This window comes from Sinocyclocheilus grahami, unplaced genomic scaffold (assembly GCF_001515645.1).
Source record: "Sinocyclocheilus grahami isolate Dianchi unplaced genomic scaffold, SAMN03320097.WGS_v1.1 scaffold551.1, whole genome shotgun sequence".
Lineage (NCBI taxonomy): Eukaryota > Metazoa > Chordata > Actinopteri > Cypriniformes > Cyprinidae > Sinocyclocheilus > Sinocyclocheilus grahami.
The window spans coordinates 921,004-944,602 of record NW_015505730.1 but is presented as its reverse complement, the minus strand read 5'-3'; the positions used below and the strand labels follow the sequence as shown (position 1 = coordinate 944,602).

Sequence of the window (23,599 nt, the reverse complement as noted above, 5' to 3'; positions counted from 1 at the left end):
ATATATATGTGTGTGTGTGTGTGTGTGTATGAACTATTACTTCAAATTTACTTGATAACATACTTTTGCATAAAATCCTAACCTACATCAAACCTACTCAGATTGCTCAAATCACACAGTGTGACCCCTAAACCCCTTTCTGATTCTGATTATTAATTATCATTATCAGAAAAGGCTGCAATATTAGAATCACATAAGCTGCTTCACCAGCTCCAAATGGCTTTCCATACACCCACTCACTAGTCTGTATAATACTGAGAGCATGCTTGACGTTCCTATAAAAAACAAACAATAGACGACCCATTTCACAAGAGCCATGTGAATATGAATCTAACTACTGAAGTGAGACGCTCAGTGAATATGTCAATTCTATCACACTACAGGCACATGCTCCGTTCCATGCTACAAATCCTCTGACCTCCTTCTGGAAGCTTTATTATCCTTTCTGCTGGCAAACACTCCACTGCCACGTACAGAGTCTTGAGTTCAATTAACAAATTCATATGATTGAATTTCTCCCCACAAATGTTAATTTAAAAGGCCCAGGATAAGACCTTTCGAATCCTTTAAGACAGACACCAATCCAGTGCTTTCTAAACTGCTTTTTTTTTGCAGGAAGTCAAATAGTGGAACAGAAAATCTACTTTGGCAAGGCAAACTCCCTTTTTCATTTATGCTACAGAATTGTATTTCAGGCAGTCAGTGCATATACAGAAAGCCCAACAAGACTGCCAAGTGCATGTTAGATTTTATTAAGGGTACAAAGGGTATAAAATTATTAATACAACAACGCCATACATTTCAAATTAAGCTTGACTTTTTATGGAATGCCACCGTGACCTTCTACACTGAGGTGCTCATTGCAGAAGGTCACAATCACGTGCATCATGAAATGTCATGTCTCTCAAGGACACAAGTCAAATGAGACACTGGTTGTGATGTTCTCACTGTGAGTTATGACACAAATGGCATAGCGAGGTCGAGTGCAGTTTTACGTGGCATAATGACAGTGGAAAAGTGTCATAATTATGCCACTCAAGGTAGTTTAGAACTTTACAAACACCTATAGAATCACCTCAAACTTACAATCGAATAAAAATAAAGTTGTAAATAATACAAATGTTTATTAAATTTAAATTAGATTGTTAAATGCATCTAATACTTATCTTATTAAATTCATTGTTTTTAATAAACTGATATTTATACAGTTGGATCTGCTACAGTCTCAGCTAAAATAAACTATAATCACTTATCCTGTGTTCATTTTTCTCTACAGACAAAACACAGATCATAATGTTCTTTTGCATAAATACAATTTGCATTCTATAAAACACCTCCAAATGAATAAATAACTGCAGTAACATAACCAATGCCACTATCTACTGATTTATTACTGCAGTTTCAATGCAGTGCAGAAATGCCATATGGTAACAGTCATGCTTTTTTTTTCAAATTACTGTAAAGCTTTATGAGACAAAGCTGAGTTGTCAGCAAATAAAAGAACAAATTCCAGAGGTAGAAGAAATGCACACATATGTATAACAATAAATTAAAGGAACATTATTTATTGACATGGTTGTTTGTGATAAATGTAAAAGGCAAAATAATAAATGGTAAAATCAATGAAAAAAACTAGAAATCATGAGTGAATAAGAACAACTCACCATGGAAAGACACACGACCTCTCGCAGCATTCTTTCCGCGACTGTTTTCCGCTATGCACTCATATGTCCCTGTGTCCTCTTGTTGAAAATTTGGAATCTCCAGAATGGCATTAGAATTTTTCAGTTTGACTTTGTTTGGGAACGAAACGTCACTGGTTCTTCTCCAGCTGATCTTGGGAACTGGACTGTGAATCCGCAACAAAACCACCATTAGAACATACAAATTCATTTGAAAGACAAGTTTATCTAAAGCAAATATTCTTTTTAACTCAGTATGTTTATTCCCTGCGAGTCAAATCATTACCTTGGCATTTTTAAAATCAAAAACAACATACATTGCATTCAAGCTACACATTTTATTATTATGTATAGGTCTTGCTTTTACATTTTATGCATTTGGCACTTTTATTCAAAGCATTCAATGTATTTAATCATTCATGCATTCCGTAGAACCAAATGCATGACCTTGGTGATGCTGCCACAATGTTCTACCAGCTACAGGAATTTTTTATCATTCACAGAATTCCATCTGTGGAATTATAAGGTTAACTCCAGAATTATGGTTTAACATAATATTCAGTGAGATGAAATCAATTTGGCAGAAGCTTTTATCCAAAGTGGCATACACTGCATCCAAGTTATGCTTTTTAATATTATGTGCAGATCTTGTATTTACATTTATCCACTGGCAGACACTTTTATTCAAAGAATTCAAGGCATTTTATTAATCATGCTTGCATTCCCTTGAAACCAAATTCATAACCTTGGCATGTCTAGCACCATATTCTAGACAGTTTCAGGTGAGGAATTACCAGCTCAAAATTATGGTTTAATGTAATGTTTGGTAAAAGGAAATTAGTTTGGCAGTTGCTTTAATCTAAAGTGACATATATTGCATTCAAGCTATGCATATTATTATTAATAATAATTATTACCAGTATATAATTTTAGGAAAAACTAATACTTTTATTCAGCAATTATGCCTTAAATTAATCAAAAGTGTCCGAATTTATGTAGCAATGTCAACTTCTTATTCCTAAGAAAAATCCAGAAACAAATATTAAGCAGCACAACTGTCAACGCTGAATATAATAAGAAATGATTATTTAGCACCAAATCAGCATATTAGAATGATTTCTGAAGGATCGTGTGACACTGAAGATTGGAGTAATGATGCTGAAAATTCAGCTTCGCCATCACAAAAAAATGTAAAATATGTTAAAATAGAAAGCAATTATTTTAAACTGTAATAATGTTTCACAGTTTTACAGTTTCTACTGTATTTTTGATCAAATAAATGCAGCTTCGGTGAACATAAGAGACTTAAACATTAAACAATCTTACTGACCCCAGACTTTTATGGTAGATGCTTTTATCCATGCATTTAACTTAAGCATTTTGATCTGTTCATGCATTTCCTAGGACTCAGATCCATGACACACCATGCTGGTGTGTTAGCATCATGCTCTACCAGCTACAGCAACTTTGTCTGAGGAAGTGAAATTCCATAATGTTTGGAAAGAAAATCCATTTCCCCCTCATTTCTTCAAAGCTGTACCCTATTAAGAGAATCTGAGTGTGAATGGATCTGATTCACATTAGAATCTGGGGTGACGCGCTCCTTGTATGGTGTGAAAAGCTATCATCTCCCGCTTTTTGAAAACCTGCATTACTCCCCTCTTTAAATGACAACCCTCTTCCTTTGAAAAGAAGCTCACAGCTCTATTTCCACACTATTTAAGGAGTAAATCTTGCGGGTCATTGCTCTCTGCAAAGAGGGCCATTATGGTGAAAAGCTCTCTGTAAAAAGCTTCCGTGACAGATTGCAAATTGTATTAAGAATGAACCTGAAGTGCTGATCACAAATTCGGTGTATTTTATAATGTGGGATAAAAATAAATAACGCTAAGCAAGGGTGTGAACTCAGGCAACAGTTTGCGGCAGTAGAACGCAGACAGACGCAGGTGCATGCATGTTGGACTTACTTTCCCAAGGCAAAGCATTCTAGCTTCAGCGTGGATCCTTTAGCAGCTGGAATGGTGTCGGGGAAATGAAGCTCTATTTTGGGCTCGTACTCTCCCATCGCTCCTGCCATGGGCAGACAATACAGCACAGATGCATACGGCATTGTCATTCATGATTTATGATATACAAGCTTTGTACTCCAGAATACAAGCAAAACAACAACAAATGGCAAAACACAAAGACCTGTCAATGAGCAGGGAAGCTGAGAAGATTGTGCCAAAAATACAGAGACATGTTATTAAAGATTTATGGAACACACATAATAAAAACAGGATCCATCTCCAATGGAAATGTGGCCTCCTTTGAGGCATTGTCAAGGGTGTGGGTTAGTGTTCTTAAAAGAGGCAGTTTAGCATTCAAGACAGTGCCATAAATAGATCTCTGACATTTACGAATGAACATCTCCCTAAAAATGTCACAAGCTTCTTCGACCCAAGTGAGATATACTGTTAAAAAAATATGTGAAATCTATGGTAATAAAACAAACAAACAAAACAGACAGCTATGGTTGCCATAAGTTTACTGTACAAAATATGGTGCAACGTTTTATGTTTTAGAGACTGAGCTTACATTTTCAGATAAAAATGTATATTTAATTAACTCAAAAATGTAAGTATAATGCTAAATACTAAAATGTATTTTTTACCTTTATAATGTACTGACCACCACCTTAAATCACAGGTGGTAAATAAGCCACATAATTACAGTTTATGACGAGTACTAATATGTAGAAGGTGTCATATACACAAACACAAAATATCATCATAGTAAGAAATATGACACCAAAATAAAAATATATTTTTTTTATTCCTTGATAATTCAGACAGGACAGTGGAGAGATGACAGGAAAGTATTGGGTAGAGAGAGGGGATCGGAATCGGCATAGGACCTCGAGATGGGAATCGAACTCAGGTCGCCGTGAGCGCAGTTGCGCTGTATATGTCGACTCACTAACCACGAGGCTATCGGCGCCGACTAATGTACGTATTTGATAAGAAAAAAAAACTAATAAGAAACTGTTGTAACATGTAAATGTAACAGTATTTTACCGTAAAATTACGTGAAATGTCCCATTACATCTATTACAGTTTTTCGTATAGAGACCTGTTCACATCAGGAACGATGACTATAACAATAACTATATTAGTGTCCACACTGAAATAACATTCTGTTTATAATAAGCATATGCTGCAGCTATGTCATCTGCCACTTTAAATTTTCAAGCTCTTTCAAGCAGGATGGATTCTGACTGGATGTCAATGTTTTTATCGTTCATCATTCAAAGTTATTCCAATGATATTGTTCTCTGTGCCATTATCTTTATAGTTGTGGTGTGAACTATTCTTTTAAATTTAAAATTATTTTTAAAACAATATCGTTATCATTAATCATTCTTGATGTTAGTGGCCTTAAAGGGATAGTTCACCCAAAAATAAAAATGTGCTACTAATTTGCTGTCAGTTTCTTGCACAGACCGATTTTTTCACTTCAAAAGACCTCAATATATCGTCATAAGCCACGGGTGTTAATTTTGTGTTCCTTGACATTATTTTTTTTTAGTTCTCAAAAACGTGCTGCTTTTATGAAGGACTACGGTTTCATCTAAAAATCATCAGCTAAAAAGTAACCTATATCTTGGATGGCCTTAGGATTATTATTTTTGGGTGAACTATCCCTTTTAGGGAACTTACTCTTAGCAAATTCACAGGTTTTTAGCTTAGAATCTTTGCATTCTTTTACCATTAAAAATACAACTTTTTTCTTTTTACAGTGTATGCTCCTATATTGTGTTAAACTGTGTAGTATTTGATGGACACCCCTCTTACCGTCATTTCTCAGAACTAAAGGTGTTGGCGAACTGAACACCCTCTCCTTGGTAATAGTGTTATTAACCACGCAGGTATAATTCCCAACATCGGACGTTTCCACTTTAGCTAAGTAGAGATTCCCCGTCTCTTGGGATACAAAGCGCCGGCTGTCTTGCTGGACGAAGTGAGGGTACTCATTGAAGACCCAGGTGAATGTGAGCTCTAGAAAGATGTCAGAAACGGAGCGTTAGATCCTGACACAGACATTTATACTTTCAGAAAGGTGTTGAGTCACTTTGTTCGGTAAACTATAATCTCGGCTCAAAAGTGTGTACAAAGCGCTTCGCCTCGGGCTGACCTCCTTAGGGCAGGTAAGGTTCAGTAAACAGAGCGACTCTTCCTTTGTGAGGCGGCAGGAAAGGGAGCGAAACAAACTAGATTAAAGCGCCTCACTGGCACTCTTATGACACATGCCCTGTCCGGCTTCACCGTGGCTGGGGACGGAGGCTTCTCTGTTGGTGTCATTCATGCATGGCTGGCTCTTACTGGAAAGGGCTGAACCAAAGAAGACCGAAGGCCCTGCCACAGTGCATTAGCGTGTCATCTACAGGAGACTGAGAGGGGGAAGGGAACGGGAATGAGAGGCTTGTGCACATGATGCAACTGTTGGAAAGGTGTACAGGATGGCTGCCACTCAAAAAGTGTCCCCCGAGACTGCACCGCCCATCCTAAGACGGGGAAACACGCTGGCAGGCTGGTTGTCGTGAAGTTAAAAGCAATTCTTTATGATCAGGTCAGCCCGGGAATCCCTGCATCAGAGCTCTGTTAGCTTCATAAGAAGTGATAGCTTTTGTCAAATGCGCTGAACGTAGAGGAAGAGAGAAATTGCGATGGTTACTGAAAACAAACATGCTGTTCAGAAATACAATGGAGGATCTTTTTGAGGGTGTCTGATGTTAGAGGCCCCCACAGAGAAAAACAGGGCAATCATGGGATACTTGACATGACCTCCATATTGTGATAATACAATATCAGAGTTATCTATATTCTATTATGGCATTTTAAGGAAGTGAGGCATAATAGAAATGCTGGAAAAATGGCCTACAGCTGGAAAATAAAGGCCGACAAGGTTAAAGTCAAGATATACTTGTTCTGAATGTACTAAATGTGCCACCATTCAGTCTTTTTATTCGATATATCCATGTTTATGCCTCCACAGAGAAAAATAGGGCAATAATGGGATACTTGACGTGACCTCCATATTGTGATAATACAATATCAGAGTTATTTATATTCTATTATGGCATTTTAAGGAAGTGAGGCATAATAGAAATGCTGGAAAAATGGCCTACAGCTGGAAAATAAAGGCCGACAAGGTTAAAGTCAAGATATACTTGTTCTGAATGTACTAAATGTGCCACCACTCAGTATTTTTATTCGATATATCCATGTTTATAAATGTAATTAATAGAATTCAGCAACATAAAGATCCACACAATTGTAAAGGCACATTGAAAATGTATTTTGATCAAAAATACATTTATTTAATCATCCAAAATCCTTCAGATCAGTCTAATATGCTGATTTTTTTATCAGTGTTGGAAAAAGTTGTGCAACTTAAACTTTTTGTGATACCCTTTTTTCAGGATTATTTAATAAATAAAAGTTCTAAAAAAACAGCATTTGTTTTGTAACATTATAAATGTAATTACTGTAATGTTTCATCAATTTAAATTAAATATTAATAAATACAATTAAATACTACTAATAATAATAATAAGAAATCTTACTGACGCCAAACATTTGAATGGTAGTGTATAGTGGATTTTAGCAGATGTGGATCAGAGAATAAATTTGATCGCATACAATTTTTCAACAGAAAACATAGCGTTACCCTGGAAAAAAAGTGTTTTGAATATTACTAGAGTAGGACAATATAGCTTCCTCTACTATGATAAAACAGGTTGGTAATAATAAGTTCAGCAATCTCAACAGACAGCTAGATCATGATAAAGCTTTTTTATCTAGTGGGAAACTGCAAATGTGGAGCAGAGAAAACTTACTTTTAAAACATTTGATCACATGCTATTTTACAACAATGAGCATTCAGCATTGCTCAGGGGGATAAATAGTTTAGATGTTTCAAATATTACTAGTGTAAAACAATACAGCTTCTTCCACAATGATAAAACAGGTTGGTAATAATAACCCATTTGTCTTTTGAGTTCAATATGCAGCCTAAATCTTAACAGATAAAGAGCAACTACTGTATATTGTAATACTTAAACTTATACACAGCAAAAACTTTTATAATAGAATCAGTTGAAAATTTGCAAAGCTTAGCATTCTTGTTTGCATTTTGCAGTGATAAACAATTGATTACCTACTCGGCACAGAAAATGCATTCGTCTAAAAAAAACATATTTCTCACTAATTGGGTTGAGACTTCAATTTCAGGTCTTTATTTCCATTTGCCTCCAGATTCAGGTCTGATTGAAAAGAAAGTGATCCAAATGAGAAAACAAATGAAGCCAAAGAAAAGATGGCAGGATCTACGATCCATAGTAAATGAGTTTCTTTAGAAGATCTAATGCTAACCAGCATGCTTACTCTGAGTAAAATGACCATCAGTGTTTCAGAAACGTCTCTCTTAACAACAAAACGTGCTGATTAAATTTCTGCCTTCTCCAGCACTTTTGAATGATTTATATAGGCTTTTTAGTCATACTTAGCCTACGTTTTCAATCGCTGGTGACATTTAAGCCAAACTTTAAAGTATTCTCATATGAAATGCTCCTCTTCTGGGTTCTCTAATTAAACAAATGCTTAATTACAGATTTATCTCAGCAAACTATAATTGCCCAGCCTATGAAACAAATTCACATCTTCTCATTTCTGACATCTCATTTGTCGCAGTAATAGTCACGACCTCTAATTGCTATTGATGTCTCTCACTGCCTGGTTCTTGTTTGCACTTGGGGTCTAATGACTTCTGTCCAATTACAGATGGTTGAATTACAACCTCAGTCTTGTCTAAGGATAGGCGCTATATGCCTAAGAGAAGCACAATTAACATGCAAACATGCATTTCCGCCACTTTTGTTTCCAGCTTGCGAAACAGCACTGGAGTGTGAATTTCTACTGACCTTTATCACACTTCTCAAACAGTAGAGTAAAAAACAGCCTGTATCAATGGAGGCGACAAGAAACGATTGTGTTTTTTTTCTTTACAATTTATTCACAAACAGTTAATCTAAAAGCCCTACTGCAGTTTCATATAATTTCTCAGGGATGATGAAAAAGAAAAATGGTTTCATGTTATTCAATGGGATGAAAGCAAGCATTTTATGGATTGAAGAGCAAGTACATATGTGTGTAGGCAGCACTTCACAGATTTGAAAGTCGAAAGTGAATTGCCATTTGCAACTCATTTTAGTTCCATCTTTTGACATTGTGATGTCAAGAAAGTAGGGCAGGACTTTCGTCCATCTGGAATTGATTGGATTGTGAAATGTAGCCCGACTGAATGACAGTATTTAGTTATTGGTTAACAATTATACAATAACTTGCATGACCCAGTGTTGTTAACTAAAAATAAACTATTAAAATTCATTTTCAGTATTTGAAATCAAGTTGAAATAAAATATAAATATTAGTTGAAAAAATTTAAACTTAAAAACCTAAAAAAAATTGAAATATTGCCTTGGCAGCTAAGTGAAATTAGCTGACTAAAATTAATGAAAATACAAAGCTATAGATGAAGCCGATAACACAATTACTAAAACTTAACTTATGCAAATATGAAAGATAAGCTAATTGGAAATATTAATAAATAACTATAATGGTATAGAAATAATACTAAAATAACACTGTTGCGGCATAAGTGATATCAAATGATTAAGCAATGCAGATAGAGACCATTTTGATTGAAGATTATGAAAACAAAAGTTTTGTTTGACTATCCAGTGAATCATTCACAATAACACATTAATAAATGGCGACTTAAAATGGATATACAATAATATACCAACTTACCACCGGAATGCAAAGGTGTGCCACATAACAAAACAACCCCTTGGCCTTCCCTCACATTCACAGCACTTCTTGTCTGCGTTTTGAAGCTTTCCAGATCTGTAACAGATTAAACGTGTAATAAAATACATTTGCATGAGGCAATTATTTTTCGTGCATAATGAAAACGGCATTTCATATTATAGCAAAACTAATGGTGAAGCAACGTCGACTGTAATCGTTTAGTAGCGCTCAATATTTGAGAAAGCAAAAAGAAGGAAACAGAATCAGTGATTGAGAATAATCCAAAGCAGACAGCGGGTGTCTAACAATGCAGTCTAGTGAAACACTATGAGGGTGTATGAAAAAGGGATGCTAACATCGCCTCCACCTACCAGCAGTAAGCCGCATCATTACCAGAGATATCTTAATCTCACCCACTGAGCCAGCAGCCTCCCTGTCAATACATGTCCACACGATTCATCCTCACAAATTAACAGGAGGAGAGGAAGTTGGCAGCCGGCTCGCATACCTGGCATGATAAAAACCTTCTCCTTGCTTCGTGACAAAGAAGGCCTTCTGTAACCGTAGCCTGCTGTGCCAATTCCACACCCTTAAGCAAACAAGCCAAGAGCCAAGCTCCCCAACACAAAAAATATAGAGTCAATGTGACCGATAAGACAAATTACAGAGCGGGGAAAAAAACAGAAAAACAAAAGAAGTAGAAGAAAACATCAGGATTAGGGAGAGGTGGTGGAAAACAGTGGGAAAGATTAATGAGAGATTCCCCGCTGACCGAAAAGAAGTCCCACACAGTCGGGTCGTACTGAGCCGTGGTGGAAGTGGAAAGAGCAGGACTTGCTCGGCTCATAGTAACAGGATGAATGGATTAAGAGCCGGAGCGGCAGAGCCACCGGCGCTGATTAATAGTCTCTTGTGTTAAAATCTATAAGGCTGGACTCATGTGATGGCTGTAGGCCATGTGGTAAGCCAAACATCTTCACAGTGAATGGCGTTGCTTATAAATGGAAAACATTCATATATGGATGTGAAGGATGAAGAGTTGAGCGTTTATTGATTCATTTCCATAACTCTTATTGATTCTTTCTTCTTATGGGATGGTGGAACATTCAGCTTCAAGGTCCTATTCATTAAAGGCCTGAAGCTTGGCATACAACTGGTGTTAAATTTTATAAGTGTTAATAAAAAGTAAAACAGAAAGAAAAAAAAAAAAATTTATAAATAAATACAAAATGAACGGTTTTGTGAAAATAAAAATCCTAAAACCTAAAAAAAACTTTTTGACTCCAAAATGATTTGAAATAAAATAAAAACATCCACAAATACATTTTTTGATTGTAATATATGGTTTGTCAACTTGAAACCCTTATAAACATATTAACCATTAAAAAGCCTCTAGATAGCAAAAACATTTCAAATTGATATATAACTGTTATTTAATATTGTTAATGCTTTAAATAATACAAGCGGTGAAACTGAATAAATGAAAACTACAAAAAAGTTATATAAAAAACTACCAAAAACTAAACTAAGTTAAAATGCTAATTGAAAATAGAAAAAAAAAATTACAAAATTTCAAAAATAAAAATTAAGTATTTAAAATACATTAAAACTATAATAACCATGATTGCTAAGGCATTGCTATGCCTTAGGTGGTTGCTAAACTATTCTAAGCAAAAATTTAAGGGGGTCTGAATACTTTCCGTACCCACTGTACAAAAATACAAATTTAACATGCTTTTGATCACCCCAATACAATTTTATTTTAATACAGGGTCTGCTGGTTAAAGATCTGAATAGGCTTTGAATTCTAGGGAGCTTGTGTGAGCCATGGTTTGTCAGGTCACAAATCTGCTCTGCAGCTATTGCACCCTTGAGAAAGGTACTCATTCCAAACTTGCCCCAGGAGAGCCAATAGAAAGCCACCATGGAATAAATCTCCCAATGACAAATTTTACAGTTAAGCATGTATTTCAAACTGGCTTGCAGATGCAGAATGCAGTTTTTAACAGCTGTCTGAAAGATAAGAAATGCCACAATGACATATTATCAAAGCCAGCGGCATTATCATCCTATTAAAATCATAATTCCCCTTTGACTAACCAATGATCAATATAGGAAATAAATGTCAAGCAAGTCCTGTTAACCAGTCCCCTGAAGTGAAATTCATTATCCCACCCATAAAGATGGGAATCTGTCTCCTAAGGGGGACGTGAGATGCTCTGTGTATTCCCATGGTTGGATCAATAGTTAGACGGTACGAGTGTGAAAAGTCTTCGCTGTCAGAGAAAAGGAGTGCATGGCCAGGCTTGCTCTCATCCCAAACGATCCTTCTCCCATCTTAAAAAAAAAACTGATTGGAGCTTCTTATTTCTTTGTGCATGCACATTTTAAATCATCTGCACAGAGGCCAGGTGGCTAGATGGCTATTCTCATACTTGGCAGTTTACTTTGTGAAGCAGACAGTATGGGTATTAATATGGCGAGTCAATACGCAGCGTACAAAGATGCTGTTGAAGCTGGTGACTAATGAGAATGAGGGATGGAGTTTGAAGTCGATGAAATGGCGCTTCACCCGGTGAAATTGTCACATTTGACAGCTCGTTTGATTGCTCTTTCTTCAGCAATGCCATGTGAATACCAAATACCAAAGCTGGTGCTTTTACAACATACAAACGCACCTCCGGTTTGCCACTGTTTGGACAAATCGTGCCACAAACTTGATATTGGTTGAGTTTATGTTGCTATGTTGGATTTAGATATTTCAGTAAGACTTCTATGCCTCATTAAGGCTGCATTTATTTGATCAAAATACAGTAAAAAAAACAGTAATATGTATTTATTATCTTTTATATATATAGTGGCTTTGGAAAAAAAAGCATAGAATACAGTACTTTGGTAAATTGACCAAAAACCCTAATTTTAACAAAAACTTTCACATAACTTACATGCAAACTGTAGTGTGGCTCTCTGGCTGAGAATGGTTCCCCGGGTGTTGGAGGCAGTGCATTGGTAGACACCGCTGTCTTGGTCCCGATCCAGGCCGGTAATGATCAGGTTACCCCCAGACAGGCGACGCCTCTCGTCACCACGAAGATCAATGAGCGTTCCGTTTAGAGACCATCTGGAGAGACGCAAACACAATCAGGAGTGTGGTCTCCAGAGAAGCTTACTCACCAATATTCATCACATGCATCGATCTGATGAAGCCTGCTTCATTATACAGCCAGATTCAGCATGAAACAAAGCTCATTGCTGACATTTGTTTTCCTTCTTTGTTCTTCTACAGTACAATCTGACTAATAACTGATGAAAGCAAGCAAAACAGTGCTGAAGAATACGAAAACTCTAATTATTTATTGACCTTGAAGATGTGCAATGTTTAGTCGTGAGTAGGTTTGTTTTAGTTTCCAATAAAATTGCTAGGAAAAACTATGAAAGGTTCATTATTACTATCATAGGTTCAACTTTTCTTTATCATCTTTTTTTTGTGGTTACATTTATCCATCTTTTTCTTTTCTTTTCTGAAGTATTTGACTATTTTACCTCAGGTTTAAGAGTAACCACATGTGAAGTTCATCATATTTGCTATGGATGTGTTCCAACAACATTCAGTAATTAGAAAGCATCCAAATACTATTTATGTTAATTTTGAAGACTGAAAAAATTATTTTTGTAGAATATTTTGCTTAAGAACTATGTTTGTGCTGTCTTTCTTTAAAATAAATGGCAATTGGTTTAATATTTTGTTATGTAATGCAATAACATTCCTCCTAATTTGCGGGTTTATTATTCGTGCTGATGCCATTACACAGTAGGAAGATCATATTATAAAAGTGGAAGGTTTCCATCAGAAAACCAGCTTAATCAATAACTGTAATCACTGTATGGCAACTTCTGTAACAGGGAAAAATGTATCAACTCAAGACTTTTTCAAATAATTAGATATCTAGCACTCTACTATTCAGAACTGACCGTAAACATCATCCATAGTTCTGCTGAATCAGGCATTTGAGAGTCAAAACTTGGCAGAAAACCTTGTGAATGATGGAAACAATGAGGAAATAAAGGTGTTGGCAGGATCTACATTTTTTCACTGGTGTGAAAAACTAATGAGTGTGGTGGACAATGTGGTTTTAAAAAGTAACTGGAGACTCTAGTCTCTCCCAAACCTGACAGACAACAAAGTGTAGATCTACTGCAGCTCTCTGAAGCCCATTTCTGCTGCATTATTTATTGATCTCAGTGTGGCAGTCAAGTTAATCTGACTCCTTTTGCCATTACACAGTAGGAAGATCATATTATAAAAGTGGAAGGTTTCCATCAGAAAACCAGCTTAATCAATAACTGTAATCACTGTATGGCAACTTCTGTAACAGGGAAAAATGTATCAACTCAAGACTTTTTCAAATAATTAGATATCTAGCACTCTACTATTCAGAACTGACCGTAAACATCATCCATAGTTCTGCTGAATCAGGCATTTGAGAGTCAAAACTTGGCAGAAAACCTTGTGAATGATGGAAACAATGAGGAAATAAAGGTGTTGGCAGGATCTACATTTTTTCACTGGTGTGAAAAACTAATGAGTGTGGTGGACAATGTGGTTTTAAAAAGTAACTGGAGACTCTAGTCTCTCCCAAACCTGACAGACAACAAAGTGTAGATCTACTGCAGCTCTCTGAAGCCCATTTCTGCTGCATTATTTATTGATCTCAGTGTGGCAGTCAAGTTAATCTGACTCCTTTAGTCATCATTTGTGAGTCTAATATCATTGCCACTGTATTTGATATAATTTACTGTGACATTCGGCCTGCAGGCTTACACAGTTGATTACTGCGAGGCTGTTTGTTGTAAATACAGACAATATTTGTGTTCTCACATAGTAAAGTATAATATTATAGCATCAAACTAATCTAGTTTCCTAATACACTTTCAATAGCATGATAAATCAACAAAGCTTCTGCATCCCACTTAAAGTGGGGCCCTCCGTGTATAAAATGAATGAAATAACCAGTATATTATCCTGAAAGGATCTAATATCATCTGTGTTGGTACATACACGCCTACAGGCATTTGAGAGTGAAAACTTGGCAGAAAACCTTTGGAATTTGGAAACAATGGGGAAATAAAGGTGTTGGCAGGATCTACATTTTTTCACTGGTGTGAAAAACTAATGAGTGTGGTGGACAATGTGGTTTTAAAAAGTAACTGGAGACTCTAGTCTCTCCCAAACCTGACAGACAACAAAGTGTAGATCTACTGCAGCTCTCTGAAGCCCATTTCTGCTGCATTATTTATTGATCTCAGTGTGGCAGTCAAGTTAATCTGACTCCTTTAGTCATCATTTGTGAGTCTAATATCATTGCCACTGTATTTGATATAATTTACTGTGACATTCGGCCTGCAGGCTTACACAGTTGATTACTGCGAGGCTGTTTGTTGTAAATACAGACAATATTTGTGTTCTCACAAAGTAAAGTATAATATTATAGCATCAAACTAATCTAGTTTCCTAATACACTTTCAATAGCATGATAAATCAACAAAGCTTCTGCATCCCACTTAAAGTGGGGCCCTCCGTGTATAAAATGAATGAAATAACCAGTATATTATCCTGAAAGGATCTAATATCATCTGTGTTGGTACATACACGCCTACACAAAATAATGTTGTCATCTATTTCTTAGTGTAGACAACTTTGATCAAATCAGAACATCCACAGACCACCTAAACACAACAATAGTTCCTCTAATTTTTATGAAAACTGAATATTTGAGATTGCAAACTTAAGAAATACAGTTACTATAACACCTTATATAAGTTAATATAAATATGTCTGTGGTTAAGATGAATCATGATGCTATAAGACACGTCATTTGTCACTTGAGAAGAACCCTACAAGAGTAGCATCTGAAAAACACTGTATGCAATATAATATTAACATTTAGAGAGGATCATAATATATTTGCAATGCATGTGTTAATATGCATATTTTGCTCTCTACATAAGTGGTATAGTCCTAAATCTGTTTCATAGCCTCAGCTCGACTGCTTGCTTGAAAATGCATTTATTTTTTCAGTTTAGACCAGAGGATTGAATATATCATAGCACTCAGAGGCAAGCTGCTCCTGATGGATCAATAGCCTTAGAATAATATGGAAATAGGAAATATTGATTTCTAGCACATGTGCTGAGAGGCTATATGATTATTCAGGGGGAAATAATTTAATGCTAATGAAAATATCATGCCCTCTTCCACCCACTCTTCCCCCCTTTTCTTCATGTTAAGTGAATGTCATACAATTTTTTTTTTCAAATGTGCTACTCATTTTATTAACTATATAGGCTAAAAAATTGAATGAGGGGAAAAAATACATAGTGCATGTTTACTATGAAACAAAATAGTCGCAGTGTAACAGAAGTAGCGGCAGATCTTTTTTTCCCAGTATTGTAACTTGCATCCAAGTGAAATGGTTTATCGAGAAAAAAAATGATGGCAGGGACTTGGTTCAATCCATCAGTTGTTGACTGGATGGAGGCAGAGCTGAATTAGTAAGAAAGGGGCGGGGTTTATGCAGACAAAATAATGTCTGTTGTTTCACTGGATGACTGAATTATGACATTTTGATTACAAATTACTAGGTCATTTTTATGTGCATATGCATGGATGGATTATTCACAATAAGATCAATAACATGCATTTAGAAAATACAACAGCTTGATACCGGCGCAGTACCCTCAAAAGTACCATTATATCTACCTATTAGTACCTTTTGACAGTGCTAAACCAGCACATTGTGAATAAGTTTATCTTACAAGATTCAAAAGACCCTAACATCATACACTCTAAATTGCAAATATTATTTATTGATTTCCCATGGATACTCTTTTTGTTTTGAGTTCTCTTTAAAGTCATACAAAAAATTGTGGACCAATGCTAATTGGTGCATGAATGATCGTTTTCAAAGGCTAGACGACGAATTACAAACAATCCAGTCTCCAAGGAGCCCCTTAACAAGAATCAAAAAGGCTTAGAAGTGACAGGGAGCCGAAGTATTTTCAGATAATGAGTAGAGGGCCTAGGGCCTCCAGTGCTTTTCTATCCATGACAAAAAGTTATCTGAAAAGTTTAATGGACAATTATGCTGCCCCCGCACATTGAACTGTCCAAGCCTCCATCAGTATCACTGACGTTATGATCCTCACACTATTATTACTGTCATGATCACTGTCTCCATCATCATAATCTTTATTATAATTTCTGTTACTTCAGACTACATTAACAAACTGCCAAGACACAAAGCCTACACCTGCTCATTAGAGAAAAATCTGAAAAGTGGAAATGGAAAATGCAAAAAATAAAAATAGTGACGTACAAAACAGTCAGCTCCAATTATCCTTCCAAAAGAAAGCTCCAGTCATACAAAAAATTGTGGACCAATGCTAATTGGTGCATGAATGATCGTTTTCAAAGGCTAGACGACGAATTACAAACAATCCAGTCTCCAAGGAGCCCCTTAACAAGAATCAAAAAGGCTTAGAAGTGACAGGGAGCCGAAGTATTTTCAGATAATGAGTAGAGGGCCTAGGGCCTCCAGTGCTTTTCTATCCATGACAAAAAGTTATCTGAAAAGTTTAATGGACAATTATGCTGCCCCCGCACATTGAACTGTCCAAGCCTCCATCAGTATCACTGACGTTATGATCCTCACACTATTATTACTGTCATGATCACTGTCTCCATCATCATAATCTTTATTATAATTTCTGTTACTTCAGACTACATTAACAAACTGCCAAGACACAAAGCCTACACCTGCTCATTAGAGAAAAATCTGAGAAGTGGAAATGGAAAATGCAAAAAATAAAAATAGTGACGTACAAAACAGTCAGCTCCAATTATCCTTCCAAAAGAAAGCTCTGCAGTGCTTCGTACAACCGAAAAAGCAACCTGCGTTCAACAAAGATCATGCTGGAGCCGAGTTAATGAGGACCAACACAAGAGCACCTCTGACTTTCTCCGTGTAATCTCTGCATTTTAACCAGCTCTCCTTCACATTCTCGTCTTTGATGACTGCCTGCTCCACGGACCAGGGTTCAGATCCTTACAATCTCGAAAGCATGCTAGGCAGGTTGAAAATCCTGTCAGGTTAAATGTAGGTTGGGAAAACAGATTCTGAGCTTTTTCAAAGGATTTAAAACAGCATCGTAGGGAGACCTAAAGTGAGTGAAACAGTGAAACTTCTTTGGCACTAACAATGCCAAGGCGATGGGTTTGATTCCCCAGGAAAGCAAAAACTGATAAAAATGCAAATCATGTGTGCAAGTTGTTACAATGAATGTAAAAGAAGCTTACTTAGATGAACAACTGAGCAACGCCTTGTTGCTCTTTCAAAATGAGGCACTCTCCAAAACCTTTACTCTCTGTTCTTCTCTGGTGGAATGAGCTGCAAACCTGCACTGTTAAAACCTAATTCAAGAACTATATCACTTAACCACCACAAACCATTAAATAAATGCACTTGCACACTCACACACAAAGTTTTCTTCTCTGCATTCTCTCTTGCTTCCTAATCTAGTTGTCAAATAAACCTGCCATTGGACATTACAAATATCGTTGGCTCCTTGACGAATAGCTTTTGTTCTTCTTCTGTAAGTCGCTTTGGATAAAGATGTCTGCTAAATGCATAAATGTATAATGCAAATTCTTGCTCTACGAACATTTGGCGACCACAGGAGCCCACAAATGATTGTTGGTAAGAGTTGTCCTGTGGCCTCACATTCCCTCACAGCCTACCTTATCTGTCCCTGTAGACCCACACTACCACATTAATAAAACTTGTCTTTTACTGGACCAAAAAACAAACCACAGATTACTAGAGAGTTGCTAGGATCAGGGTTGTTACTGCACTGTGATGAAGCACATCAGCATGTTCTGTAGATCTGTTAAAATATAATTGCATAAGCGAAATGCTGGACAACACAACACAGACCACTAAACCTGTGACACATTTGAACTCTATTGAGAATTTTCTACTTTAAAAGCACTATTGAGGAAGTCAAACAACTCTGCTAAACACCTCAAACAGCTAGACAACCTCAGCAAACAGCGCTGACAAAGCAAGTGGAGAAACACCAACAGAAATTAAGGCTTTTCAAAGTACACATCAACACCCTTACAACAGTTTATCATGGTTTAACTTTAGTAACAGTAGCTGTGCTATTTTCACAGAAATGTCTGAAGGATGAAGACAACTACTTAATTTTCAATACAACTGTGATTCTCTGATATTTAGGTGAAAAAAAAAACTTGTTGGCCTTCAGATAATAAATTATCACAAGCCTGATGAACGAAAAACAAATCAGCTACGGAAAACAAATATTTTTATTAGAAGCAAAATCAGTTGTGGTTTTACTATTAGCTGTATTACTATTTTTTGACCAAATAAATGCAGCGTTAGTGAGCATAAAAGACTTCCTTCAAAAAACATAAAAAAATCGTACTAAACTTTTGCATGGTAGTGAATATGAATTTAATGTTATGTTATAAATTATTTATTCTTTCTATATAAATATGTAAACAAAATAAATGTATTGATTTATATAATCCTATGAATGTAATAAAATACAGCAACTCCGTATTTATTTAAAAAGCTTTATTTGAGAGAAAAGCAGAAGTCAGCCAACTGCTCTTCTCTGACTCAGCTCTGAGTTACTTTTCTATGGAATCTGAAAACAAGATGCAAAATAGCCTGGCGCTTTGTGTTCTCAAAGTTCACATCGGCCCCTGCAGACACTGAAATACCACCAGACTCTGCTGGAACACTGACAATTTCACTTGACAAAGAAAGTAACTGGATGTTCTTTGGAGACTCTTCCTCCTCTTACTGTTTTGCAGTAGAACTGGCCACCCTTCAGTCAACATTGGTTGGCTCAACACACTTGAAATGAATGCTGGGGTGGACCGAACCTTTCTGGTGCCTTTTGACCAGATTGGATCTTATAAGGCCAGCCTTGAATAATTTACTGTCAGTGATAACTTAGCAAATGTCTCTTTTTCAGTTCAAGAAATTATCCTTAGAGTGGCACCGATCTTATCAGTGTCTGGATGTATTGTTGTAAAGTTCACTGAATGATGGGTATAGTTTTTATCAAACACACAAAGAGAAAATGTCCCCAGAATCCTGAGATAAAATCTATGGTAGTCTTCAAAGCAAGACAATACACAGCTGGTACCAGTTTTGAGGAAACTAAAATTGAAATAATTGAAAAACTATATATTTTTTAATCTATTTTCATAAAACATTATGCTAAAATGAATTAGGAATTGAAAAGAAGACTTAAAATCTGTGGAGAAAATATTTGGTTCATATTTCATGAACTGTTTTTATCAGAGAAATGCTATCAGAAAATGTTCCATCAGTTACTCATTACACTGCTACTCAAAAGTAGTTTGTTACCAGAAAGTATTTTATTTAACTGAACTACTATCACACTATTGAGAAATGGAGTTAGTAGCATCGCTGTTTGCTGTTGCTAGACTGTTTCCTCCCTATAACTGTGCAAAAAGGAAATGGCTAAAAATACGAAATGTTTAAAAGCAATCACACAGTCAGTTGGTTTGGGAACATGATTTTCATGACAATCAAAAACCAAATATACCTAATATCTGTGAGAAAGGAATTAAAAAATTAAAGGAAGTGCAGTGTATTTCAGTGTGACAAAGCTGAAAATGACTATTTTGCATGTTGTTGAATATATGCATAAGCCACTTCATTTCCTTTCCACCAGAGTTTATTTATGGTTACATATCTGCATAAATAAGCCAAGAGCTGGGTCGAAAGTCAAACTTATTCGACCTTGAAGACTATCACTATGCAAAAGTAAAGTATCACGCCTTCAACTGTCACTGTGCTCTTCTTCTTCCTTTACATTGATACTCTCGTAATGTTGAGTTAAATCGGTGTTTTCCACAAAGATGCACTAAAGGGAAATGTAAGTGTTTAAATCGAATGTCACTCACAAGGTTATTACTTCCCTCCCTTGTGCTTGCCTGAGCATTTACATGATGCTGACCCAAGCTACGAAACACAATATACCACAGAGCTGGAGCACGCTGCTATTTTCAGAGCAGACGCCTCACCAGGGAATATGCGGGACAGTATCTTAGAATCTCTAGCACAAATTAGTCATTTAGACCCCTCCAATTTTCAAAGCCAATTTCCGTCCTTACAGTAGCATGCATTACCCTCTCAGAAAGATATATTTGGTATGCTAATTCCTAAAGCTCTTGCTGAGATGTGTACACTCCAAAGAAGTAATGAATCTTGAACATATCTCCGTAAGTAGGCTAAATTGCTGTTTTTGTCTTTTTTTTTTTAAATGAGTCTTTAGTAAAGCAGTTGACGTGCATTTAAAATTGACACTGGTGAAACTCTGGAAAGCAATTGGAAAATGGGTCACAGCAGGATGCCACTGGGATAGGCTGTTAGAAATACAGTAGATTACTGGATTTATGCAACAGCAAACACGAAGGACAAATAAATTGCCTCTCACCTGGAAAATCAATAGCAATCAGTGCCATTACTTTTCAAGCTGATCCTTATGGGAATAAGCTGCCAATTTGCCAAAACCAACCGCTTAAATGGTTTGTAATAGCAATGAAAGAATACATAAATTGCTAGCATAGAACACTAGATTGGCCTCATACCTGTACTGAGGGGAAGGAACTCCCGATGCCTCACAGGTTAAAACAGCCTCCTGCTCAGGAGAGTGGATGGGCAGTCTCAGATCTTCGGGTTCCTTTTTCCAGCTTGGACCAAGAAACTTTGTGTCTTCTGCATGTGCTGATGAGACCGACACAGAGATAATCCATTTGTTGTTCATTTAATAAAAAATACAGTTCAATCATGACAACTCTCAGAGTGAATGATTTCAACTAGCATGGGGAATGTAATGTACAAAAGCTTCATTTTGGCGTATGAGACATGCTACATTGCTGCTGCTGCAGAGCAAATATAAGAATTAGTTTAGCTTAGTCAAAATAACACAAAACAGGACAGCCTGTTGCAAGAAATGGTAGACCCCATAGCAGATCCCTAGAGGTGATGCTGGGGAGGAGGAGGGAATATGTATATATACACCCCCACACACACATACACGTTTATATTGTGCATGCTTTGACAGCTGCTTTTATTTGATACTAAAAATATCCAGGACTACAGAAAAATACCATTATTCACACATCTTTTGCAGCTCCCTACACTTCTACATTTTCTAGAAGTGTGCTTCAGAAGACATCACGCCTCCATTGTCAGAATATTATGTAATATATCTAAATAGATTCCAGAGACTTGCAGCCATTATTTTTTCTTTATTAATTAATATTATACAGAGATACACCGTGCAGCCATATTTACGAGAAAATTCTGCAAACCTCATAGAAACGCCATACTACAGGAAAATAAACTCCAGTGTCAGTTGCTGTTGTGGTAATATCAACAGAAGAAAGATTGTGTGTATCATTTCTGAAATTACACACCATAACTATAGGATATTTGATGCATGTGTCGGTTATAATTGTTCTGTGTTTCAGTTTCATGAATACAAGATGAAAAGAAAATGATTTAGCCTGTATTTCCCCTCACAATAGCATCTGTTCTCTCATTAATCAAACCTTCTGTTGTAAATACTGCCACCAACGAACAAAAATAAGTTTCCTCTGAGTTGCATTTGTAATCCACTGCATCCAGAGAGGAAGGCAGAGGCAGCGGTTTCTAGTGAGATACAGACAAGCCTCCATCCCAGGAATCCTGATAATCATCTTTGACAAACACAGGTATTGGGCCACAATCTCACTGCAGCCTTGGGGAAGCCAAACATAAATGGATATAAAAGGACTGGGTAAAGAAAAATAAAGAGAACAAAAATTATTATATTTTGTATTTTATTAATATTATTTTGTATTTTATTTAATATTTGAAATACTAATTATACATTTCATAGTGTTTTATGTAGTTTTATATTTATTCCAAAATAATAACTAAAGGCAGTAACAATTTGAACACTATTCTAGAAACAGTTTACAATAAGGTTTCATTAGTTAATATTAGTTAACTACTTTAGTTAACATGAACTTAGAATAAACACCTTCTACAGCATTTATTAATCTTAGTTAATATTAATTTCAACATTACAACTAACATGAACTAACAATGAACAACTGTATTTAACTAACAATGAAAACTGTATTTAAATACTGTAATAAATGTTCATTGTTTGTTCATGTTAGTTAACTCATTAAATGACACCTTATTGTAAAATGCTACCAATATTTTTTTATTTGTAAACTGATGTTCAGCTGTTCTTTTTAATAGTCAGCTTATTTTCGGGTCATCGTCATAAAAGCTCTGTAAACACTGCCACAGACACAAATATATATCTTTCATTTCATCACGCTGAATGCTCACTAAAAACTGTCACAGTCATCACATTTTCAGACCATTTCAAGTTTTCATTTTGACGTGACACAAAGTAGTGGTATCTCTAAGCGGGAGAGTTGTTTACTTACTTTATAATTAATTAGTCAATAACGCCATCATTTTCTTCATTCAGGCCAAGAGCTCGCACGAAAACAAGAGGCGGGATTTATCACATGAACCAATCACATTCAATCAAAACCGATCATATCCAATTATAGCGTGACGGAGGCATTGCCTCCTCTCATGTGACTTTCCCCCATTCATCTCAACAAGCCTCCAGAAAAGTTGCGGCACACTTTAGGGTCTCTGTAGAAAGTCTATGGACCGAAGGGAGGCAAGCCTTCGCTGTAACTTTACCGGCGAGTGTCACTGTTTGACAGCGTTACTTTATAAAAACGAGTGACTTTTATACCTTTAATGCCATATTTAGTAATATCTGCGATTTATATTTGTAATATCGATTATTTTCTCATCCGATGTTTTGAGGAGACACTTATATGTACACTACCATTCATAAGTTTGAGGTCAGTATTTGCTTTTTGCAAGAAATCTATGACTCTTGAAACTTTTGAATGGCACTGTATAT

At 36.2% G+C, this 23,599-nt stretch overlaps 1 protein-coding gene across 1 annotated transcript in view; it reads right to left on the bottom strand.

The window, feature by feature from the left end:
• cntn3b (contactin 3b) overlaps positions 1 to 23,599 on the bottom strand; it is a 73,280-nt gene that overhangs the window by 26,890 nt on the left and 22,791 nt on the right. The window contains exons 3-8 of the mRNA XM_016238945.1: positions 21,243 to 21,378; positions 12,478 to 12,653; positions 9,533 to 9,628; positions 5,516 to 5,719; positions 3,650 to 3,752; positions 1,665 to 1,849 (exon numbers count right to left, since the gene is read on the bottom strand). Coding sequence (XP_016094431.1) covers positions 1,665 to 1,849; positions 3,650 to 3,752; positions 5,516 to 5,719; positions 9,533 to 9,628; positions 12,478 to 12,653; positions 21,243 to 21,378 — 900 coding nt within the window. The remainder of the gene's footprint in view (positions 1 to 1,664; positions 1,850 to 3,649; positions 3,753 to 5,515; positions 5,720 to 9,532; positions 9,629 to 12,477; positions 12,654 to 21,242; positions 21,379 to 23,599) is intronic.